Source organism: Penicillium concentricum (assembly GCF_028827145.1).
Source record: "Penicillium concentricum strain IBT 3081 chromosome Unknown utg000003l_segment0_segment0, whole genome shotgun sequence".
Classification (NCBI taxonomy): domain Eukaryota; kingdom Fungi; phylum Ascomycota; class Eurotiomycetes; order Eurotiales; family Aspergillaceae; genus Penicillium; species Penicillium concentricum.
In genome coordinates, this window is record NW_026622756.1 from 2,375,894 (window position 1) to 2,398,477 (window position 22,584).

General features: G+C 49.0%; 5 protein-coding genes across 5 annotated transcripts; 2 read left to right on the plus strand and 3 right to left on the minus strand.

Annotated features, from left to right (window-relative positions):
• Positions 1-106: 106 nt before the first annotated feature.
• N7517_008740 (uncharacterized protein) lies at positions 107-4,671 on the minus strand (the record flags this gene model as incomplete). Its single annotated transcript, XM_056726469.1, has 3 exons — positions 107-1,575; positions 1,602-4,215; positions 4,273-4,671. 3 exons carry the CDS (start codon positions 4,669-4,671, stop codon positions 107-109), a joined length of 4,482 nt encoding a protein of 1,493 aa, XP_056577320.1.
• Positions 4,672-5,179: 508 nt separating this feature from the next.
• N7517_008741 (putative flavin dependent monooxygenase) lies at positions 5,180-6,690 on the plus strand (the record flags this gene model as incomplete). The annotated part of the gene is made up of 2 exons (XM_056726470.1): positions 5,180-5,250; positions 5,304-6,690. The coding sequence occupies 2 exons, from the start codon at positions 5,180-5,182 to the stop codon at positions 6,688-6,690; spliced, it is 1,458 nt and encodes a 485-aa protein (XP_056577321.1).
• A 396-nt stretch (positions 6,691-7,086) lies between these two features.
• Positions 7,087-10,783, plus strand: N7517_008742 (uncharacterized protein; the record flags this gene model as incomplete). Its single annotated transcript, XM_056726471.1, has 5 exons — positions 7,087-7,299; positions 7,390-8,167; positions 8,221-8,942; positions 8,998-9,792; positions 9,845-10,783. 5 exons carry the CDS (start codon positions 7,087-7,089, stop codon positions 10,781-10,783), a joined length of 3,447 nt encoding a protein of 1,148 aa, XP_056577322.1.
• Positions 10,784-11,525: 742 nt separating this feature from the next.
• pksP (polyketide synthase alb1) lies at positions 11,526-18,195 on the minus strand (the record flags this gene model as incomplete). The annotated part of the gene is made up of 5 exons (XM_056726472.1): positions 11,526-13,190; positions 13,248-14,003; positions 14,060-17,485; positions 17,547-17,838; positions 17,909-18,195. 5 exons carry the CDS (start codon positions 18,193-18,195, stop codon positions 11,526-11,528), a joined length of 6,426 nt encoding a protein of 2,141 aa, XP_056577323.1.
• A 1,341-nt stretch (positions 18,196-19,536) lies between these two features.
• On the minus strand, positions 19,537-20,761 carry N7517_008744 (Multicopper oxidase type 2; the record flags this gene model as incomplete). Its single annotated transcript, XM_056726473.1, has 3 exons — positions 19,537-20,187; positions 20,301-20,313; positions 20,367-20,761. Coding segments are annotated over 3 exons (1,059 nt in total), but the record flags the coding sequence as incomplete, so codon positions are not given.
• Positions 20,762-22,584: the final 1,823 nt, after the last annotated feature.

The window sequence follows — 22,584 nt, forward strand, 5'->3', positions numbered from 1 at the left end:
AAGATTTGATTTGTTCATGTGAATTATTTTGTTTTACTCCGTAGGTACATCTGAATTGTGACAGAGATGTCACATCAAGTCAAGATAAGATATCAAGACAACCATTTCAAATATTGGCATACAACGTGCCATCGCGTAACTCGTGAACACTGCTGTTTCGACTGTTTGGGGACCCGACCTCGGTATAACGAGTGCCATCCCGCAGCTCATGGATAGTGACTCGGCGATTGCTTTTGCGCTTACGCTGGGAGCCTCGCCTGGAATCCGGGCTCCCTGACTCGCTTGGCACTTGACTGCTTGGTGTCACATCGCGCTCCTGGCTGTCTCTTGCGATAGCTTCCTGGAGCATACGGTCTGCGACCCTATCCGAGCCAACTTCCTCATACCATCGACGTAGTCCAGACGCATAGGCACGTTCCTGCGAGCCATATTCGACAGGGGGTCCGTTCGTCTCGGCATCGGGACTAGATCCGTCGAATACGGCCCATGCACTGGAATCCACACTGACAAGCATCACCGTGTGATCGAGGCTCCGGACCTTGAAGTCGCGTAAGAGTATGGCGGTACCTTCAACCAATGACGGCATTGAGGCCTTGTAGCGTCGGAAAATCTGAGCACGAAGAGTCGTGCCAGCCATGGAGGGATCGGTAAGTTGAATTGTGACGAACCAGTCTTTCGAACCGGATTTGGCTCGGGATATTGGCGAAGCCTCGTGCACGATTGAGATGGTATCGACCAAAGCATCGTAATGATCGATGAGTGTAGCAAGCGGGGCGAAGTAGGAAAGCTTGCTACGTAGTCCAGAGGCATTACGGTCGGGGACTGCGGGCTGTGCAACGGGGGCTGCCAGTGTTCTTGGGGATTCGGTGCTGATAACAACCTCCACGGAGCGGCTGGGTTCGGGCGTTGCTGGAGGTTCCGCGGCTTCGGCGAATTCCGAAGGAGCCGCGGCATCGTCATGTCCGTCAACGTGCATTTCCGGTTGGATGTTTTGTATGAGTTCTATGAGTTCTTCCTCGTTATCATCATTTTGCTCGGACTCCGGTGAGCCAGCTGGCTGCGGCATTTCATCCAGACTAGGAGGTTCGTTTTCTTCGAATGAAATTTCAGGTTCAATATCATAATCCAATTCACGTGTGGGTGCATTTTCCTGGGTGGGGTCTGGGGTCAGGAGTTGTCGCTCAAACGGAGGCATAACTGACGGGGAGCCTCGACCGCCAAGGGCCTCAGGTCCTTCGACAGCCGGTTCATGCGTTGACAGAGAATCAGCCATAACATTTCCCGAAGATGGAGGAATATAGAAATCAAGGTGTTGGTCCGCACCGAGAGACTGCTCAGCATGGGTTTCCATTTCCGAGGATGGGCCTCGATGATGAGATTCAGACATATCAAGTAAATTTGGATCAATTGCTTCCTCCTCGTCAGCATCCTGGTCAGCTGCCACTTCTAATTGTGCGCCAAGTTTGGCCGCAGCATAAGACTCGTCTTTTTCGTCTTTTTCGATGAGTGCTGGATCATCCATTTCTTCATCTTCATCCTGCACAGGGTTCGGTGTTGCCATTTCCGAATATGGGTCTGGATGATGAGAGCCGGGGGTAAACTTGCATCAGCATTGCTTGGCGGCTCTTCGTCAACGTCCTGATCAACTGCCACTTCTACCAGTGCACCAATTTCAGCCGGAGCATAAGACTCGTCGTTCTTGACTTCTTCGATGAGCTCCCTATCTTCCATTGCTTTATCTTCGTCCTGCTCAGGGTTGGGTGATGTCCTTTCCGAGGATGGGCCTTGTTGGTGAGATTCAGGCATATCAAGCAGATTTGGATCAACAAGATTTGGATCAACATTGCCCGATTGCTCCTCGTCAGAGTCCTGATCAACTGCCACTTCTACCTGTGCGACAAGTTTGGTCGCAGCATAAGATTCGTCGTTCTCAGCTCCTTCGATGGGCTCTACACCATCCATTTCTTCGTCTTCGTCCTGCTCAGGGGCTGGTGATGCGATTTCAGATGGATGGTCCGTTTCATAGTGGTCTTGGGTCGACTCGTCATCATCCATGTCACTCTGGTGAACTCGGTCATCTTGTTGATTGTATTCGCGCTCTTCGCTTTCTTCGCTTTCCTCGCCCTCATCAACATCGAAATCTTCTTCCACAGCTCCGTGATAGCCACCCTCTCCATCGACATACCATGGCTCTGGAGATTCCTGTACACCCGTTGCCAGATTGTCTGTAGCTGAAGGGACAGCTGGATGCCCAGATTCAAAGCGGTATGAGCGATCATCAAGCTCTGCTGACTGGGAAGCTGAGGCTGCCGGATGATTGGAGGCAGGCTCATCATCACTGTCACTGTCCAGCACGATTACTTCGTGCTTTCCCGTCTGAGAAGGCATATGCTGTTGTTCCTGCTCGGAATTTTTACCACTGGATTCATCGCTGGAGTCATATTCGTCCAATCGTGATTCCAAATGAGCATCAAAACGGAGATCATCGTCCTCATCCTCTTCATAGTCATTTTGTGAATCGTAATTTTCCACTGACTCCGCATAAAACACTTCATGCTTTTCTTCACTGTATCCTTGACCAGGTGACCGATCGAAATCCCCTTTGGCCAGAGATGAACCATCGAGATCATCTTCGCGTTGTTTTTCCTCGTCCATATCTCTCTTCCTTTCAAGTTCCTCCTCTCGAACGGCTATCATTCTTCCGAGGGCATCGATGGCATCCTGATCAACGGCGGAGGCTGGTTGGGGATAATTCACCGACTGAGTCTCTGGTTCAGTAGGTTCCTCGTCATGAGATCCACCGGGATGTTGAGAAGATCCCACATTGTCGTTGGCAGTTTCGATGGCAGGATCAGCCTGAGGATTATCTGATCCATCGATCGCTTGTGAGGATTCAAGTGATTCATCTTCGGAGTCCTCATCCGAGCGCGAAGATGATGCTGAATCATCGCGCCATAGGTAACTGACATCAATGAGACGTTCATCGTCTGTTTCATCATCTTTTTGAGCTTCATCGGCCGGATTTTCGGTACTAGTATCAGGTTGAGCGGCAGCTGGTTCATCGCTGACATTGGGGGAGTCGATTGGTTCGCCTTCCGAGTCCAGATGCGGTGCTGGATGGTCGTGGGATATATTATCATCATCAAAAGCACGCTTTTGCTGTGCTTCGTTTGATATTTGAGGTTCGTCGCCGGTGGGATGGATGATCACATCAGCTTCGATGACATTTAATCCATCAATAGCTTTGGAGGAGTCGATTGTCTCAACGTCCTGCTCTTCTGGTAACCCTTCTGAGCCTGGAACTGATGCCGAATCATCGCGGAAGACGAAACCAGCATCCAAGACATGTTCCTGCTGGATGGTTTCAATATCCGGATCAACTGGTTCCGCTGTTCCTATTAGAATTGGATCAATGGCATCGGTATCACGAGTCTCGATGGAGGATTCTGCGGGCGTTGCTGTGATCTCCATTTCCACAGGAACAGATTGGATGTCTTCGGGCTGCGTGGGTGCGGTCCATGGCAGGAAATAGCCAGCCGAGCCAGAATGATCCGATGTAAGCGGGGAAGGTATCGGGAGCCCCGGAGAAGGGATGGGTCGAATCTGTGGTGTATCCGTTGGCAGATGAAAAGGTGTTCCATGAATATCAACTTGTTCATGAGACAAAACATTTGACTCGCCGGCACGTCTTTCAAGGATACTCCCGGTCAATTCAAGGGAAGGCTTTGCAAATAGTGGAAGTGTCTCTTGTGGTAGATCCTCTGTGTGTTTTGGAGCTTGGGCAGCATCCGTCATTGGTTCATCTGGAGGCTCACTCGCCGAATCTGCGTCCTTGAGCTCTTGGTCGATAGATTGATTCAAAGCCTGTTCCCAATCCACCGACGCTTCTTGCTCATGGGGGCTTTCTGGTTCATTGATAACACGCCAGTCTTCCCTGTGCAAGCTGTACCTCGGCTTTTTCCTTCCTTTCCCTGGCACAAATCCATCTTCTTCCACGAAAGGGTCGAAAGCGGAACGGATTATTCCTCCAACTGAGGTTCGAGTAGACTTGAGGAATACCGGTGATCCCCAGGGGCGTGCACTGGAAGGCAGGTCGAGTTCGGGATTGATCAACTTCCCACTAGGAGTTGTAGGCGGTGCGAGTTCGGTTTCACGCGGCGCTGACACTTGAGGCTCAACGGATATCATCAACGGGGATTGGGAAGATCGATAGACCTAGATGGGCGGAAATCAGTCTCTGCAAGCCGCAGATCGAGTTTAAGAGCAACATACCTCGAGAGACCCGCCGTTCTCATAGTGCGCATCCCACGCGACAGACCTTCCCGGGGTTTGCTGGGCACTTTCATTGCTAACAAACTTGGTGTTTTTCAAAGCCAGACAAATGGCATCCCCAATTCCTACATGTGATTCTGCGACCTTTTCTGCGAGGTTTCCATGAAATGTGACTTTGATTTGTCCTTTGGCGCCCCTCAGGCGGAAATCCGGTTCTGCTAACAGAAGGCTGACAGACTTGGTCGAAGATGAGTATGGCCATACCAGGGCTACAGCGGCAAGAAAAGAACTTTCGGCCAATTGCTCAAGGTCGGGAGAAAGCTGAGCTATCGGAACCCTGGTCAAATGCGCCAGCGCATTCGGCGCGGGAGACTGTTTGGGAGATTCGATCGCATTCATTGCGCCGGTTTTCCCACGCCCTGTCGTTTTGTCAAGCTGTCCACATGTCCTGAAATAATAGGAAGATAAGGTAAAAAGGTAACAATATGCGAGGAAAGAAGACCGGAGGGCTGAAAGGAGATGTACAGGATTTGGTGCAGCAAAGACGTGACTAGCTGGAGCTCTGTCGGGTAATACTACGGTAATAACAAGAGAACAAAGGCGTAATTGGCGTATTGTGAAAACCAAGAATACCCCCTTCATTGGATTTTTGATGTCCAATGAAACTTGCTGATTGGTCGATTTTATAGAGCATTGAATCTACATACTTTTGAATGTCAATAGAAATATCTCTATATTGTATGTTCTTCATCCTTCTACGCTATATCGTTTGAGACTCCAAGCCATATAGCTCCACTATGGTGAAAGCGCTTGGCATCCGAGGCCACTTCTACCTCGCAACCCAACTCGCATTTCTTACTACATAGATTACCTGTTACCATCAAGAGCTTCCGAGATTGTTGAAAGCATGACAATCACAAATCCTATTCGTCGAGTAGCTGTCATCGGCGCGGGGCCATCTGGCCTTGCTGCAGTCAAGTAAGCGGGGTTGTTACATAGTCACCCCCAACACGGTATGCTGACCGACTCAGATACCTGCTCGCCGAGGAGTGTTTCGATCAAATTGAAGTCTTTGAGCAAAGAAGCTCCGTGGGAGGAGTTTGGAACTACAGTCCAAGTTCCTCTAAAAAAGGGATGTCGACACCTGTCCCACATTTAACCCCTCATGAGCCAGTTGAGAAGCCAGTATGGATCGATCGTACTGAGGGGCGTGAGGCAACATTCGTGTCTCCGCTATATGATCGGCTAGAAACCAATATTCCTAAGGAGTTAATGCGTTATTCGGACAAGGCCTTCCCATCGGAAGCCCAACTCTTCCCCAAACACCGGACAGTGAAACAATACCTCGAAGAATATGCCGAAGATATCAAAGGCTTCATTCAATTTGAGACCCAAATCTTAGATGTGAAGCTCAAGGATGAGGCTCTAAGTACCTGGAGTCTAACAGCAAAGAGTCTTCGAACTGGCATCGATACAAACCACACTTATGATGCTGTTGTGGTTGCAAGTGGTCACTTCACGGTCCCTTATGTGCCAGACATCCCGGGAATACAAGCCTGGGATGCATCACACCCAGGTGCTATCTCTCATTCCAAGTTTTACAACTCACCAGAATCTTTCCAAGGAAAGAAAGTGGTGGTGGTAGGAAGTTCTGCTTCGGGGCTTGACATTGGTTCCCAGATCAACGAAGTAAGCCTAGGCAGATTGTTGGTCTCCCAACGATCTGAACCCTACTTGGCCGCACCCCCATATGGCGACAAAATCATATGCCCGGAGATAGTCGAGTTTCTTCCTCCGACGACCTATGACAGAGGTATAAAATTTGCGGATGGTCGCATTGAGGAACATGTCGACGCCATTGTTTTCTGCACTGGGTATTTCTATTCATACCCTTTCCTTTCTTCACTCAATCCACCGGTTGTGACCCATGGATGGCGAACAATGAATGTCTACCAGCAATTTTTCTATATAGAGCACCCCACTCTCGTCTTCCCGGTGCTTTCGCAGCGGGTTATTCCATTCCCTATGGCTGAGAACCACGCTGCTGTCTTCTCACGCGTGTGGTCCGGACGGCTTACACTTCCACCAAAAGAGGAGATGAAGGCATGGGAGGTTTCCGAAATTGATGCCAAAGGAGATGGAAAGGAGTTCCACCTGCTTCCATTTCCCATGGATGCTGATTACCTCAATTTCCTCTACGACTGGGCGGAAATGGCCAACCCTCGACCTGGACTGTCTAACAACGGACAAGGCAAAGTTGGTACTCGGTGGGGTGAGCGGGAAAGATGGATGCGGGCCCAATTCCCAGATATCAGGCGCGCTTTCGTGAAACGAGGTAACGAGCGGAGCGAGATCAAGAATCTAGCAGAGCTTGGGTTCAGCTTTGAAGAGTGGAAGAGGCAACAAGATAATCAATGATGATTATGGTCTAAGTTCACATCTCAACCTGTACATACAACATTAACGGTGATCTAAATCAAATAGATATACAATAGTTTTGCATCTTTAAATTATCATTTAGACACATGCCTTACCCGTTGACCACATGTCACTATTCCCAAATATTGTAGATCTACCGCCGATAAGCGTTATCACGTGAAGCGGGTTCACTATCCGTCCTCCGTCGCGCCGTACATTTACCCTCTTTCACATACCGTCGCATTGTTTTGGGGAAGTGTTAGATGTTGCCCAGGATCAAAAATTGTATGTGTCACAGATCAATGCAGCTCATGTGAGCTTTTCTTAAGTATTGAACCTACACTCTCATTTCACCCCCGTTATGCTATCCAACATCTCCCCGACATTCGCCCGCACATGATGTCTCGAGAGCAGCCTAAGCCGAAACTTGATAGTCACCACAGAAAGAATGCTGACCGATCTCCAGCTGCAACTGTGATTATTAGCGATAGCAGTGAAAGCAGCGACGGTAGTGATTCGGACGACCAGGAGTGGCCTATAAAGTGTATCCTCCGTGAAACAGACACCGAGTATCTTATTGATTGGGAGGGTCCTTACGATCCAACTTGGGTGAGTCCATGTGGTATCATTGGACATAAAATGCATCAAAGAAATGCTTGTTGAACTTGAACTAACAATTGCGTTCCGTTGCTTGCCTAGGAACCCAAAGAGAACGCGAGTGAGCTTGCTATACAAGTTTGGAACCGGCGGAAAGCCCGGCGATCAAGCGAGTTAAATCAAAGACCGACACGCAAGAGGACCCCTAAATCGCCTAGTGTCATCGAGGTCTCTTCCTTATCACCAGAAGCAAACATAGGCCCAGAGGACCACTCGCCCTTCGACAACGAGACCGAACAGAGCAGCACTGATTCCGATAATTATTCAAAGGTCTCCTCATCGCTATTTGTGCGACAAGACGGCCTTTCAGAGATAGTAGACTCTCTTCAATCTCAGTACATTGAAGCCTCCGGCTGCTTTTACGGGACCGCCTCTCCACCCCGGTCTTTTTCCGATTGTTCTCCGCCTCTAGAGGCTGTATCCACAAACTCTCGCTCGCAGGCCACCACCGCATTTTTTGAATATATTTCCGAGTCATCTGCTCCGCCTGAATACCTGCAACCGGGTGAGTGGGACGACGACGTCGTGTTTGATACGCAGCAGCGTGATCCGACTTGTGACTCAAAGGCCGATTCGGTTAGTAGATGCTCATCGCATCGACAGTACTCTGCGGAAATCAACAGCATTTTCGGATTATCATATCCGAACACACCAGGTCTTGGACTGAGCTCTAAGGTCACCGAAATAGCCGAGACGCCTGCTCAGCCACCAGGCTTAGGAGCTGATTTATCGCGCTTCGGCTCTTTCTCTATTGATAATACTCCATCTTACAACAATTTGACCTTCCAGCCTCCTGAGTCGTGTGGCTCTGTCATCAGAGGTACTTAGCTTCACGTGCCACATCAATTTTACATTTTGCTCACATTTTCACAGACTGCGAATTCGTCCAGTCGACTTACCTGAGCTCAATCCCAGAGACAAATCTTCAACAACTGTCACAATATCCAGAAGAGCTCAGTGCTGAAGGTTTAACTCGACAAGTGCTTTCATCTTCTAATCTTGTGGAAGAACCCTCTGCCGAGATCATGGAAGACAAAGAGCCCAAGTCATCGGATCCTTCTCTCTCCGATGCCCCTTTGGACCGATACAGTGAATTGCCAGGGTCCACTCCTGTGGAAAGGATACGCAATGCCTGGGCCCAACTCGGCGAAGAAAATCAATCCGAGCTATCCCAAACAGCCAACGCTGTCGAAACTCCATCTTCCGTGGGAGATATCGAGGCTTCGATCCCTGTGTCTGTCCCTGAAACAACTGCACCGCTTAGTGTCAGAGCCGACACAGATTCCTTTTCCCATTCACATACTGCAGTCCACCATGGTCACTCTGAACCTTTACTGCCACCCTCGGAACTAGCTCACGGAGGCCACATGAGTCAACCTTCACTCCAAACTATCCACCCCAGCGCGTTGACCGTCACCGGCATGGATGAGGTTGCGCCTGGATCAGTCCACCTTGGGCCGTCTGAATTTGCCGTCACCCTTCCGATGGATTCTCGGGTGAAGGATGACTACGAGCGAGTGCTATCAGATGCAGCTACAAACATACGTCAATTTTTCGACAGCTTTCAGTCAAATTCTCAAATTTCTGAGCCTGAGGTGCGTGGATAATCTTTTTTAAATGTTTTTCATGTTGCTTACATCCTATACACAGCGAGAGGTTTTACATTCACAAATGCGGGAGGTCGTTGTGCGGTTGAGCAATGTTTCAACCCATCCAGACTTAAACATCTCTGACCACTTGAAAGACCCCGACCCCGACCTTGCGAAAGAGGCAGCCTGGGCCGAATATTCTAGTGCAAAGTTTCTTCTACTAGGTCATCTCATGGAGATTGTAGGTACACACGAGCTCCATCTGATTCTTGCTGTTCAAGACGAGAAGAAACAGGCAGTTCTGGAGCGTTATCTCCAAGGGAAGGGCTTTGCATACACCAAACCCCGTGAAGAAATGGGCAGCATCTTGGAAGTTTCCCTAGCCAAGGGGTCACTCAGCTTTGGAATCCATTCCAGCGAGACCGCCCGTGAACTTTACAAGCCGCCGTCTGCTATTTTTGCATTGGATTCATATTTTAGACCCAAAAGTCCGTCCATACAGCACATCCGAACAACTTATGCCCGAAACGGGAACTTGCTTCCAGTCATCTGGTTTCTTGTCGCCAACACGAGCGAACATATTGAGCGTTGTTTGCCCGAGTCACCAGAGCCCGATCGATTGCGTTTACTTGTGCACTATATTGCCCGTCTCCACGACGAGGTCGGTGATCTCCAGGATGATGCCCTTGGCGTACATGAAGACGCTGAAGAGATTCTTGGATACCTCTTGGATCGTGTTGCTGGCTGGCCATTGCCTACCATTGAGCCTTTGAATCTTGTGTCCCTGGAGGAGTTAGAGTGCGACAGCTCTGCTTCATCTGACGAGGCGATGCAGCCGACCCAGAAACGTACACTGGTAAGTATACCACTTGTTAGTGTATCTGCATTCAACTAACGTTTAGAACCAGGAGGACGAACCGGAGGAACACTCGTCAAAGCGCGCACGGGTCGGTACTCAAGAGAACAGCCAGTTGACCGAGTCAACTAAGCCTCCCAGTCAAACATTGGACCGGGATTTGCAATCACTCGAGAGGAACCTGGTCCAGATGAAACACATTCACGCAACTGAAAAGGCCCAGTTGCAGGCTGAGCTTGCTCGGGCAAATTCTCGATTCCAAGAAATGGAGAAGGCACTAGGTATTCTACAACACCGTTACGAGAGTCGGACCAATGAACTCCATGCAACTCGCCAAGAGCGTGATCGCGTCACTGAAACCAAGCCGTCTCTGGAACAGCGCGTCGAGAAACAAAAAGAAACTATCTCTAGTCTGAAAGAAGAACGGACAGAGCTGAAGCGTGAGCTCGACGAAGCCAGGCAAGCACTCAAAGATGGTGGTGGCAGTTCTGCTGAACTGGAGACCGCACGCGAGGAAATCCGCCGCCTGGCCAAAGAAAATTCGAACCTTGAACGCAAGGCTGAGTTCGAGAAAAACCAAGCCGAGTACACCCGAGAGCAATATCAGACTGCATCTACATCAGCCGCTCAGTCTGGCACCGAAAACCGCCGTTTGGCCACCGAGAATGAGAAACTAAAGCGCAAGGCCGAAAGCAATGCCGTCCAACTTTGTGAGCTACACATGAAGGACGACTCCGTTCGTCATCTAGCTCGAATTGAAGAGCTAGAATTGATTCTCGCTACGCGCGACGAATTCCTACGCAGGAAGGAAGATGAGCTTCGTGAAATTCGGAAGAATCGTCCATCTACTCGCTCGACTAGCACTCAACCACGAAGTCCCAAGTGGGCCGGCAGCCGTCCGACCAGCCCAGGGGTAGGTCATAATGGGAATGGTAATGGTCTTGGGGGAAGAGGCAGTGCGCTACGATACAGTTCTGAGATGCCTTTCTGAGAACATTACTCAATCTCCCCCATGCTTCCCAAGCTTTCTACCGTTGATCATGTTCTTGGCACGCATTTTTCTCACCCTGGCCAATCTTTGACGTCTAGACACGACACACAGACAGGGCATTTGCGCTTTGCGAAGCAATTCACAGTCACTTTAGCTGGATATTTATTCCTTTCGTCCGCTCATTACGACATCGCATATTCCTGGCGTTTCCTCCATTGCAGCTTTCCCATTTACCCATGAGCGATTTTTGTTTCGCGAGAGTAGAGCGGGTCTCGGATGCAACGGTATCTGAATCTTTTGTGTTATTTCCAAAAAGGTGCCACTGTTTCGTTCGATTTTAGTGGTAGTTCTTTTATGCCACAGCTCTAATGACAGATATCTTAGTGTTTTTGTTCGCTTTGTAGGCAGCAACTATTCCCGGCCTCCCAAGACTAGAGGGGTGTTCAGTGTTAGATCTCCTTGAACCATTTAGTTGATGCCTTTGAAAATAAAACAACTCCTCCAAATGTTAAAATGTCAATCTGGATTTCATATTGGGTAACTAAAATTTTCCTCAAAGGTAGCAAAGAACCGCGAAATTATGGATTATGTATGTACTAAGATAATAAGACATTGGATGAAGGAGAGAACTGCGTGCTGAACAGCAGCACACAAAATGAACAGAAAAATAGAAGAGAAAAGAGCCAGTCCGTATCCAAAATTTGTAGAAATAGACAAGGTGCAATTCTAACACGCAATGTTTTTACACCGAAGCCATAGACTTAGCAATGAAGGCAGCCAGCTCACCGGCCTTCTCGCCGCGTGTCATAGTGAAATGATTGGCATCATCCATAACGGTAATGCCACCAACATGCTTCGGCCCGACAAGGGTATCCCAACCATTCGGACCGAGGTCAGTGCGGTTGTTCAACAACCAGAGCATCTCACGAGGGTCTGCGCTACCATCTGCAGCTGGTGCAGGACGGGTATCACCCGGCTTAGAGCAGACACCATCCTTAGCCCACACCATGAAGGTCTTGGGGAGCTTTTCAGCCAGCTTGGGGTCTTCATAGGGGAATGGGACCGCCTTGTAGGCGTCCAAGGAGTCGATGAAGGCTAAGAAGTGAGGCAGCAGCCATTTGGGTGGAGGCGCCTTGCCCTCACCAAACAGTCCGATCGTGTCGAAGAAGCTGTACAGACGGGGAGGCAGCTTCTCCAGTCCAATGGGGAATGGTGAGTCCAGGAGGAGCAGGCGCTCGACACGCTCGCCTTCATTGAAGATCAATTGGCGCGCGGCGTCGTAGGCACAGATACCACCGGCGGACCAACCACCAAAGTTGTATGGGCCAGTGGGCTGGCGGCGACGAATCTCAGCAACATAAGGAGCTGTGAGCTCATCGAGGCTGAACTTGAGATTCTCGGGGGTGCGCATGTATGGGCAGTTTAGTCCATAGACACACACATCGGGAGAAATTCCAGGGATGGTAGCATAGGAGGTAGCAGAGCCAGATCCATCAGGGAACAAAAATAACCTTTGAGTCGCTGTCTTTGGGTTTCCTTGAAGGAGGATCGAAGTCGCCGGCGGGTGCTTGGGGCCAGTGCTGGGAGTGGCTGCCGGGGCGACTGGAACGACGATTTCTTCGGGGAGTCTGATTGGCTCCGCTGGAGCAGGCTTGGGCTTCAGATCCAGAGTAACCTCGATATCATCGAGTGTTTGGTTCTCAATAAAGAACTCTCCCGGGAGATCAAGATCGATGTCTTCACGGATCTTACCCAGGACTGTGAGCGACATCAATGAGTCCAGACCCATTTCGCCAAGGTTTGCATCGCCACTGAGCTCCTCGGGACCAACACCGATCTCCGCGGCCAAGATTGCGGCAATCTGCCTCATGCTGTCATTCTGCTCCTGCAATCCGTGTGTCATCGACTTCTCATTTGCAGGAGTTGGTAGACCACTGGTGTTTGGAGACGAGATGTCGCTCTCGGATACTGCCGAGGACAGATCACCTTCGCTGCTTGATCCATCACTGCTTTCAGCGGGCCCCATTTGAGCCATGAGACGTTTGAAGTCTTTCACTGTTGGGTTATCCACGAAGACAGAGGAGTCAAGATCGATTCCCATGTCCTCACGGTATCGCCCAGTGACAGTGAGTGAGAGCAGGGAGTCAACTCCGTAATCAGCGAAGTTGAGATCATCAGTCAGCTCAGAAGCTGAAAGTCCGACCTCTTCGGCGAGGATTGCAAGAGCGCGGGTAGCCAGATTTGGCTTTGAAGATTTTGGCGAAGGGGAAGCTTTCTTGACAGCGCTAGGCTTTGCCTTCTGGACATTGATGGGACCAGGAACACGCTTGGCGGCTGGCGTGGGTGCCGGGGCTCCTCCACCTGGAGGAAGAGCCATGTCGAGGATCTTCCGTGCCAGAGCTTGGAACTATATTGCATTCTGTTAGTGTTTCGTCGATAATACTCGGGTAACTTTTCAACATACCTTAACACCACCATACACAGCAACAATATCATCTCCCTCAAACATATAGACATCACCAGCCCAAATAGAGTCTTTCCAGGGTTGCATCCTCACGTAGGTGCGGTAAGTGATACTCGGATCGAACTTCTTCAAGCATCGCATCGAATCCCATCCATGATTGACGAACACTTGGTTCTTCGAATCGGTGTTATCACTAGCATTCATGATGAAGCCAGACAAGTGACCGATACTGTCGATCCAGAACGGATTGCGATGGAAGTTACCTGGCGGGGCCTCGAACTTGACCAGAGCGGTAGCCTCGTGTTGTTCACTGTCGAGGATGACTTCCCGAATGGATTTGTAGTTCTCGTCATAATCGACCAGAGAAGCAAAGAGCTTGTAGACCATTCCTCGCTTCATGCGGTGAGCCTGGCCGGATATCGTGCTCTCTTGGAGATGATCAATGCTTCGCTTGATGAGGTAAGAGCTGCGCTTCCACTCTAGCGCGTAAGGAATAGGGTCAAAGAACTTGATGTTGCAAGTGGCGTGGTCAAGAATCTTCTTTCCCTCTGGGGTCACAGACCACACCTGCACCTTGGCACTTTCTTCGGCCCAGTTTGCGGTGGCTGAGACGCGGAAGAGTTGCTTGCCTCCCTTTGCAATAAGCGGCTTTGGGACCACCACGTTGCAGATATCAAAGCCACGATCTTTCCACTCGGGCTTGTAGTTCTGGACTAGGAATTCACCGAGTGTTTGTGCAATATCGGCGTACAAGGACTAAGTTTTGATTAGCAAACAGAACTTTGAAGTGAGAAATTTGGAAATGTGCATACCGATGGAGTAAGACAGGCACCGTTCACCTTGTGGCCTGCAATGACACGATTGAGCTCGGGGTCTGCAATGTCATTCTCGATGACGATCAATGCTGACGAATTATCACCACTCGTCTCCAAAACTTTCTGGGCTGCTGATGACAAGAACACGGAGACTGGTTCAGCTTCAGGCACTGGTGCTGCCGCCGGTGCACCCTTGAGGAGACAGAAGTTATTGGTGTATGGAATCCAGTAGTTCTTGAGATCCCACTTGTAGGAAGGAAGTGGGAGGACTTTGTGTCCGGCAGTGAAGTCTTGGTGATACTCCTTCCATTTAATCTCAATTCCAGCCAGATAAAGAGTTGAAGTAGCATTTGAGAGAACCTTCCATGTGTCTTCCTGGCGACGGAGAGAGGCTACAGTAGTTGCCTGAGGACCGAAAGTCGCCTTGACCATTCCCGAGCAGACGGGGTGGGAGCCAATCTCAACCCAGAGGGTCTTGTCGTTCATCAAGTTGGAGTGCCGGGTAGCTTCCAGAGCACCTAGGAAATTGACAGTCTCCCGGCAGTGGCGGGCAAGGTAGTTAGGACCAAGCAGCTCGCTGTTGGCCTCATTGATGACATCTCCAAGAAGGGCAGATACAAACGGAATAGAGGGCTTATTGAAGGTGACACCCTTCCCAATCTCTGCCAGCCTCTCAAGAATGGGCTCAACCTGAGCGGAATGGAAAGCAAAAGGTACATTCAGTTTGGTGGCCTTGAAACCTTCGTTGGTAAGAAGTTGTGCAAGCTCGTCAATTCTCTCACTTGCACCGCTGATAACAGTCTCGCTGGGTGCATTGATACAAGCCACCTCAGTAGCGTCATCAAGGAACTGCTTGATCTGTGCTACTGAAGACTTGACAGCAAGCATGGCGTGCGTTCCGACCTTGATTTGCTCAGTGAGAAGTTGGGCTCGTCGCCCGGCGAGGTAGATGGTGTCACTGGTTGTCAAGACACCAGCAGCATTTAGCGCAGCAAACTCGCCGAGACTGTGGCCCATAACAAAGTTAGGGGTAACACTCAAAGAGGTCCAGTACTTGGTCAATGCCATCTGCACACAGGTAGTTCCCAGCTGGGTAACAACCGGGCTATGCTCTTCAATCGGTACACTACCATCGATTAGGGGCACAATTGATGGGAAGCCCTGGCTCTGCCCAATACAATCCAAGTGCTCAATGTGGGCACGGAATTGCGAGCAATTCTCAAAGAGTTCGCGTCCCATGCCGGCGTACTGAGCACCCTGTCCGGTAAATATGAAGCCGATGCCAGGTGGATTGACAGGAGCCGGGCTGATGCTGTCTCGGTTGACGATAGGAGCCAATGCACTCCTCACTTCATCCAGAGTCGATCCAGTGACAGCGACCCTGAAGGGATGATGAATGCGCCTCGCGGTAGTGGTATAAGACAGATTGGCAAGGAGGCTAGCCTCGTTGACATTGAAAGAGTTCTTGTTTGTGTCGATGTACTGCACGAGAGCAGAGATGTTGTTCTTCAGCGCAGACTGAGATCGAGCAGAGACAACCACGGGATAGGCAGACCGGGAGTCTTCCACGGTATCCTCATTGAGGGGGCCGTCTTCAACCATCAGAGCAGTGTTGCCACCGGCAGCCGAGAAATTGTTAACGAAAGTCTTTCGCTTGCCGCCATCTGGCCTGTTCCAGGGGGTAGGCTCAAGCGCAATGTGCACGTTGCGCTGAGGGAAGTCTGTCGGGAAGTTGTGGTTGATCTTAGTCTTAATGCCACAGTGAGGGGGAATCATATTCTTCCGCATCATCATCAAGACCTTGATCAAAGCCGTGACACCAGAGGCGGACTCTCCATGGCCAACGTTTGACTTTGCTGAACCGAGGTGAAGGGATTGATTCGGTCCACGACGGTAGTCAGGAGCGAAGACATCGAGAACCGACTGCATCTCCACGGCATCACCTGCCTGGGTGCCGGTTCCGTGCATCTCGATATAGCTGATCTCTTTGGGATCGCTGTTAGACTCGTTGAGGAGCTTGTCAAAGATGAAGGATTGTGCTCCTACATGAGGCCGAGTAATTGACACAGCCTCTGCTGAGTGGTTGGTGTAGGCTCCTCCAATGATGCCGTAGATTGGATCGTTGTCTGCCTGAGCATCCTCGAGTCTCTTCAGGACAATGGAGCCAATTCCATCTGCTCTGCAATAGCCATCAGCGCCATCGTCAAAGGTAGTGCAGTTTCCAGTCCTTGATAGGAAATGCCCACGGTCGAGACCAGCATGATTGTCAGGATTTGTCAGGATGTTGACGCCACCGGCCACGGCGGAATCACTTTCATTCCTCCACAAGGAATTACAGGCCACATGAATTGCCGCAAGACTTGAGGAGCAAGCTGTATCCACGCTGACACTAGGGCCGCTGAACTTGAAATAGTAGTTGATGCGACCAGGAGTAAAAGCACGGTTACCACCAGGGATGAAGTAGGTGTCAATATCCTGTCCACTGTTCACCTCACGGTAGTCATCACTAGTCATTCCATAGAAGACACCCACGCGGTTTTTCTGCGTAGACGGAGTGCTATCAGGAATGAAGCCTGCCATCTCCAAAGCTTCATAAGCAGTAAGAAGTGCCAGACGTTGGGCGGGGTCTGCTTGAAGCGCTTCACGGGGAGACATATTGAAGAACCGAGGGTCAAACATTCCGGCGTCGTTATACCAGCATCCATATTCAACTTGGCTAGTGTTTCTTGTCTTTCCCTCGGGGTCGACGTGAGCCTTAACATCCCATCGCTCTGGGGGGACCTCGCGGTGGACATCCAGTCCTTTCTTCAAAAGATCCCAGAATGCTTCGGTGTCAGGTGCCTCTGGGAATCTTCCGGAAAGACCAATGATTGCAATCTTGGACTGCTCGGCACGGCCGGTGCGGTTGCTTTCCTCGGAATCTTTTTGAACATCACCAATTGTACTGTCAACCTCGAGATTGGATATTCCAGCCTTTTTCAATGAGTTGAACAGACTTTGGGTTGCAGTGCTGGAAATCGGGAACAGAGTGCATGTTGTGGCGGATTGCAAGGCTGACTGGCAAGATTCGATGACTTTGTCCCAACAGAGCTGTCCTTGCAGAATCTCTTCGAGAGAGAATCTTAAGAGCTCCTCAAGGCTATCAGCTTGGAATTCCTTGCCTGTCTGAGTTGACAGCACCGGGATTTGAGGCGCGTAGGCCATGAACTGTTCGGTGGGCCAAGATTCCATGATTCGGTTAATATCCCTGTCGTCATACAGATGCGAGGCATGGTAAGGGCCGTGGATCGGAACTCTTGTAGCCTTGTGCTCCTTTGAGAGACTATCCTCAATGAAGCGGCCCAAGAAGGTCGGAGGACCACTGACTGTGAGCCCATTAGGGCTGATTGCGCTGATATAAGGTCTGGAAACGCGGGGCAAAGCCTTGAAAATGTTAAAAATCATCCTATTTTACTCTTAAGATAATTTTGGGAAAGAGACTTACATTCTTCTTCGCGTACTGCTGAATCAATTCGTGAGCCTCGGGCTCGCGAATGCCATGAATTAGTACAGACCAGCTTGATGTTGCCGATTTGCTTGATTCTATGAGCTCTTGTACTTTCAAAACGCACATTCCGAGTCTCAAGGAAACAACCACTGTCTCAATGGCAGCGGGAATGAGCTCCCCGATAGTTTTCGAAGAGCTCACGGCCGCAGATGCGAGCTGGCCTGTACAAAGACCAATGATGCAGTTATCATCACCCGAGGGATAAGCATGGCCCAAATCGCCGTAGTAGCTATCGAAATTTGTCAGCAAATCTGAGTCCAACCGTCGTGTCTTTATCAAAAGTTGGGAAATATGCTTACTGGATGAAACATCCAAGTTGGTAAATTGTCGTCAATGCACTCTCCAGAGCTGGGTTTGGCCCTGACTCTTTGAACCTCGCGAGCAGATCAATGATACTGGTAAATCTGGGGAACACCTGACGCTCGGATGGCGGAAGCGAAGTAATTTCCTTGCGCAACGCATAATAAGTCTTTTGGAAGAATGCCACCACAAGCGAATCATTCTTTGCATGTAGCAGGCGGCGAAGACCTGAGTCGAAATCCGCAGTCTGGTCTCCGAAGAGATACACCTGACTGGGACCTTCCATAATCTCCCCGGTGACAAATAATTTGTTCAAAAATATGTGGGAGAAGAAGAAAAGTTTAGGAGTAGCGCGAATTGACGGATATCATACTTTATAGAGGAGGTGACGGGGGGTGCTTCCCATATAGTGGGTCAGTTCCAGATTGCCACAGACCACCTTCTATTGTCTTGGCTGTATCGAAAGGGAAAATGCGGGAGTCTGGGTCTCAGATGCTTTCTCAGGAATCAGGATTATGGTATTGTACTCTGGCCGAAATTAATAAGAAATGTATGATCCCGGCTTATGCCCCAGCATTCGGCGAAGATCCATTGTTTTCGTAGTTCTGGTATTTACGTCCTATAATGGACCAATGACACGTTTACGGCAGCAGATTCCGTAATGCCTCCAAAAGTTCGATGTTTGCCTGGAGTAGAGTCTGGATGAGGATGGGCTGGACCAAACTGAAAGCTCTATTCCCTGAATAATTTGATTGAATCCTTAATCATGGATTTGAGCCACTAAAGTTACCAGCAAACCGATGATAGTCCACAGATGTATGAGTGCTGTTTGCGGATAATGACTCCAGAAATCAAGATTTGAAATGGATATTTCAGCCGAGCTATCCGTGAGAAAACAAACCAAGCCCAGTGGAGTCATAGACAGACAATGGACCCGTTCTAGAAAAACTACCATGAAGTTACAATTAGAGAGATGATGTGGCCGCATTCGGAAGGTTGCAGTGCAGTCATTATCACATGACCTGATTTGCCCTACATAGCCCAACCTCCCCAGTTTTCTAGACCAGTTATTTTCGATTAATATATCAAGGCTTTTCACGGCCTGAATTCATCGCAATGTAGAGTACATGATGCGAACGCAATAAAACAATTATTAAAATTATGCAGATATCTTGCAATTTCAGTAAGGTCTAGATACCCTGGAGACATCATCGTAGTGCTTTCCATACTTTCCATACGTCATGACTCCAGCTTCAAAGCATGATTTCTGAGACATGAAGCCTCATTTCTGAGACATGAAGCCTCATTTCAGATGGTAGAAGCCTAAAAAGGCTTCATTCGCATTTGTACAGTAAGATATCCGAAGCCCATTCCCCTGCTTAGGTGGAATGTGCATCTTTTAAAAGAATGAATTGTTGCCTTGTTGATATCAGTCACTCAATTGGGAAGTTGGAATGAACAATCCATAACACACGTGGCTCATCGGCTGATCACCCCATGGCAACCCGGATTTTGTTCAAGTAATGGATCGATCGAGTGGACCCGGATCATTCGGACCGAGCTCCCACGAGAGTTGAATGGCTGCAAACGGACTGCATTTTACAAAAAACAAGAGAAATAGTGTACATTAATAATAATAATAAAAAACGAGTGGTATCCTAGCTTCCTCGGGCACCTGAGGCCGCGCATCAACACCATCGAGTAGAGCAACAGCCATTCCATTGGCCATGTGAGTATGAATATGGCAATGGAAGAGGATGGTGGTTCTCTCCAGTTGGAAGAGTTTAGGGCGCTCGGCGTAAGCTTCTTCGTTGCTGGACCACCTGAAAAGGCCAGGACCAACCCCAAGAATAAAACCCTTGTTGGAGCGCTTATGCATCATATGAGGGGCCTGAATAGCAGGGCTGCTGGGCATCTCACCCAACTGCAACAACAAATTGACCCAGGTCCCGTTCTTAGTTTGTATGGCTACCTGCGCCTCCAAGTTGTTCTTTGTGTTGATGTCATAAAGAATCGGGTCATCCCAGTTTGCCATCACATCATACAAGCCACTGCCTGAAGTAGCCCATGTGTAAGATGGGCCCAAATGGCTAATGGCGAGGTTGGCAAGTTGATCAGAGGTCTTGGGGATAGTGACAGCAGGGTGATTCCTCATACTCTTGTTATCTAGGGCATGAACTGAAGCAGATGTGTTTCTTCCACTGTAATCCACGTAGAGCTGAGACGCGGTGGTGTCCTGAGAGCCTTTGTATTTCATTTTAGCAAATCCAGAAATGACCTGGTCGGCTCAAGTGTCTGGAACTCGGATAATGTATTCCTTCCAAGTCTTGTCGAGCTTGATCATTGCGGCGTAGCGCTGACCGCTGTATGTGCTCATAGTCTCTGAGGTACATCCGGGGCAGGACTGTATTAGTTAGCTTTCGTATATTGAGCGGAATCGGAAATCAAATATCCTACCTGATCCAGATGGGCCCATAGAGGCCATGGGACATGTCACCCCGAGCATGGGCATGATACCAGTAAGTGTCGTACTGGGTTGCGGTCCAACGGCATGTCCAGCTATGTCCTCGCTGGAAAGGCTTCTGGGGAAGACCAGGCACACCGTCAGACCATGGAGTATTCAGCTGCTCAATACCGTGGAAGTGAATGATGGTATTGAACGGCCTGTGGTTGTGTACAACGAACCATGGGCAGTTAATATGCTTTCTTTTTCTCTGCACGATACCCCCTCTGATAATACCTACCTCAACATTATCGCCCTGCTCTAAGCGCAGCTCGGGGCCAGGGAATTGATCGTTCATGAAGATCATCGAGCGCATGTTGCCATCGAGCGCATGTTGCCATCGAGCGCACCCTTTCTCAAGTCAGGTCCAGATCGAAGTTAACTTGCTTAGCCCACGCTAGCTGCACAAGCCCAGTGGTAGCCAAGGCTGCAAAGGCCTTCAACGGTACCATTTTAATGAACGTATCGGTTTATATTAAATCAATTGAATGGATATAGCTTTAGATTTGGTCCAATGGCCCTGAGGGTGAAGGAATAGGTCATGTTGGCTTATCAAACTCCCAACAGTAAGGCTTAGTTATGTAAACCATAGGGGTAACTATCTGAATAGTTTAAATTACTATTATTATGACAATTATTATCCCTATGCTCCTAGCTAGGGCTGGCTACATAAACAAGCATGTGATACTTGCAAACGTGTTTGCATTTTTGACAAATTAGGGAGGCAGGCTTGTGTTTGTCAAATTTGCATAGATAGAAAAGATGGACAGTTTCAATTCGCACCAGAAGATGGCTGGGGTATTTTTGGCTTCAAATTACTTTCCGTTTCGAGATGAGATCACCCGAGCTGGCAGACTGCTCGGAGATTCAACCGAACAATGTCCTAAAAACCTGGTTATTGAGATTCTTGGTGATGTCTCAAGTTCATGTAAGGGATTGGCGATCCAGAAAAGTAAACTGTTTGCGCGTGGCTGGAGATTTCGTAGCCACAACGAGAATGTGGCGATTCCCCGATCCGGCAGTCTAGTGTGAAATGGCATTTGCTAGTTATCCCAACCTTCATAGACTGTTGAGTCATATACTGTAACTAGTTAACTACTCTAATAGATCACATTGCTTACAAATTAGCTCCGTCTCTGGTCTGGTTTTCTGAATAATCAAAGATTGCTCATCTACAATGTCTCGTTGAGCCAAGACCGGTTCATGGAAGTATGTGTTATGTGAGATATTGGTAGCTCGGACAGCAAGTCATAGGGGAGGTGCCAGTAGCTCACATAACTTGAAGAAGAAATTCTGATGTTGTCTGGCTAAGGAATGCTAGCTGGGTGTCTCTGTGGGTTCGAGGGGCTTTGTGGAGTAGTCCTCACACAATGAATGGATGAGACGGGTTATGGGACGCTTTTAGGAAGATAGGAAACTACATAACTATTCAGGTCGAATTGATACTATTTGAGATTTTGAGTAATCCCCCGGCCAAAAAGAAAAATCAATAAATGGAAATACAGACAAGAAATACATGAGTACTACGGCGCCTATATATTTCATCCATCCAGCGAAATTTCTCACATCCCAGTCATTGATATTTCTGGTATACTTAAGATGCCGTAAAACCTTTTTGCTGCGTAGTAAAATTAGACTTTTTGGTTTCAGCCTCAAACCAGTTACAAATATTCATCTATAAGGTAGGCTTTGGTCATTGGTATTTCTTTTCTAATGCCCTCCCAACTGTCTAGATCTAACACTCCCCGAATATCTCAGCCTTGCAAGGCAGTCATTAAGCTTAATAGTCGTGATAATATCAACTGGAGAAGTGAAAATAAATATATTTCTAGTTCGTCAGGGACCCTCTGTTGTCGTGAGTACCAGGGGTTATTCAACATCGAACCATGGATCGGCTGCGGATCCGGCTATCTCATAGTTATAATAGATGAGGAAGCATCTTCGGGGGAAGCTTGACTACTATACACTACAGGGCTTGATTTGGAGACATTCACATGAATTATATACAGGCAGATAATCTTTAAGAGGAATAATGATCATGCTTTCCTACGACTCGGGGAACAGGAGATATTACATAATGTGCATTAAGCTTATCGATAAGACATCGCTCCGCCGCTAGTCCCGATCGGGCCACAAACAAACAACCCCAGTCCCGTTTACGCCCCAAGTGTC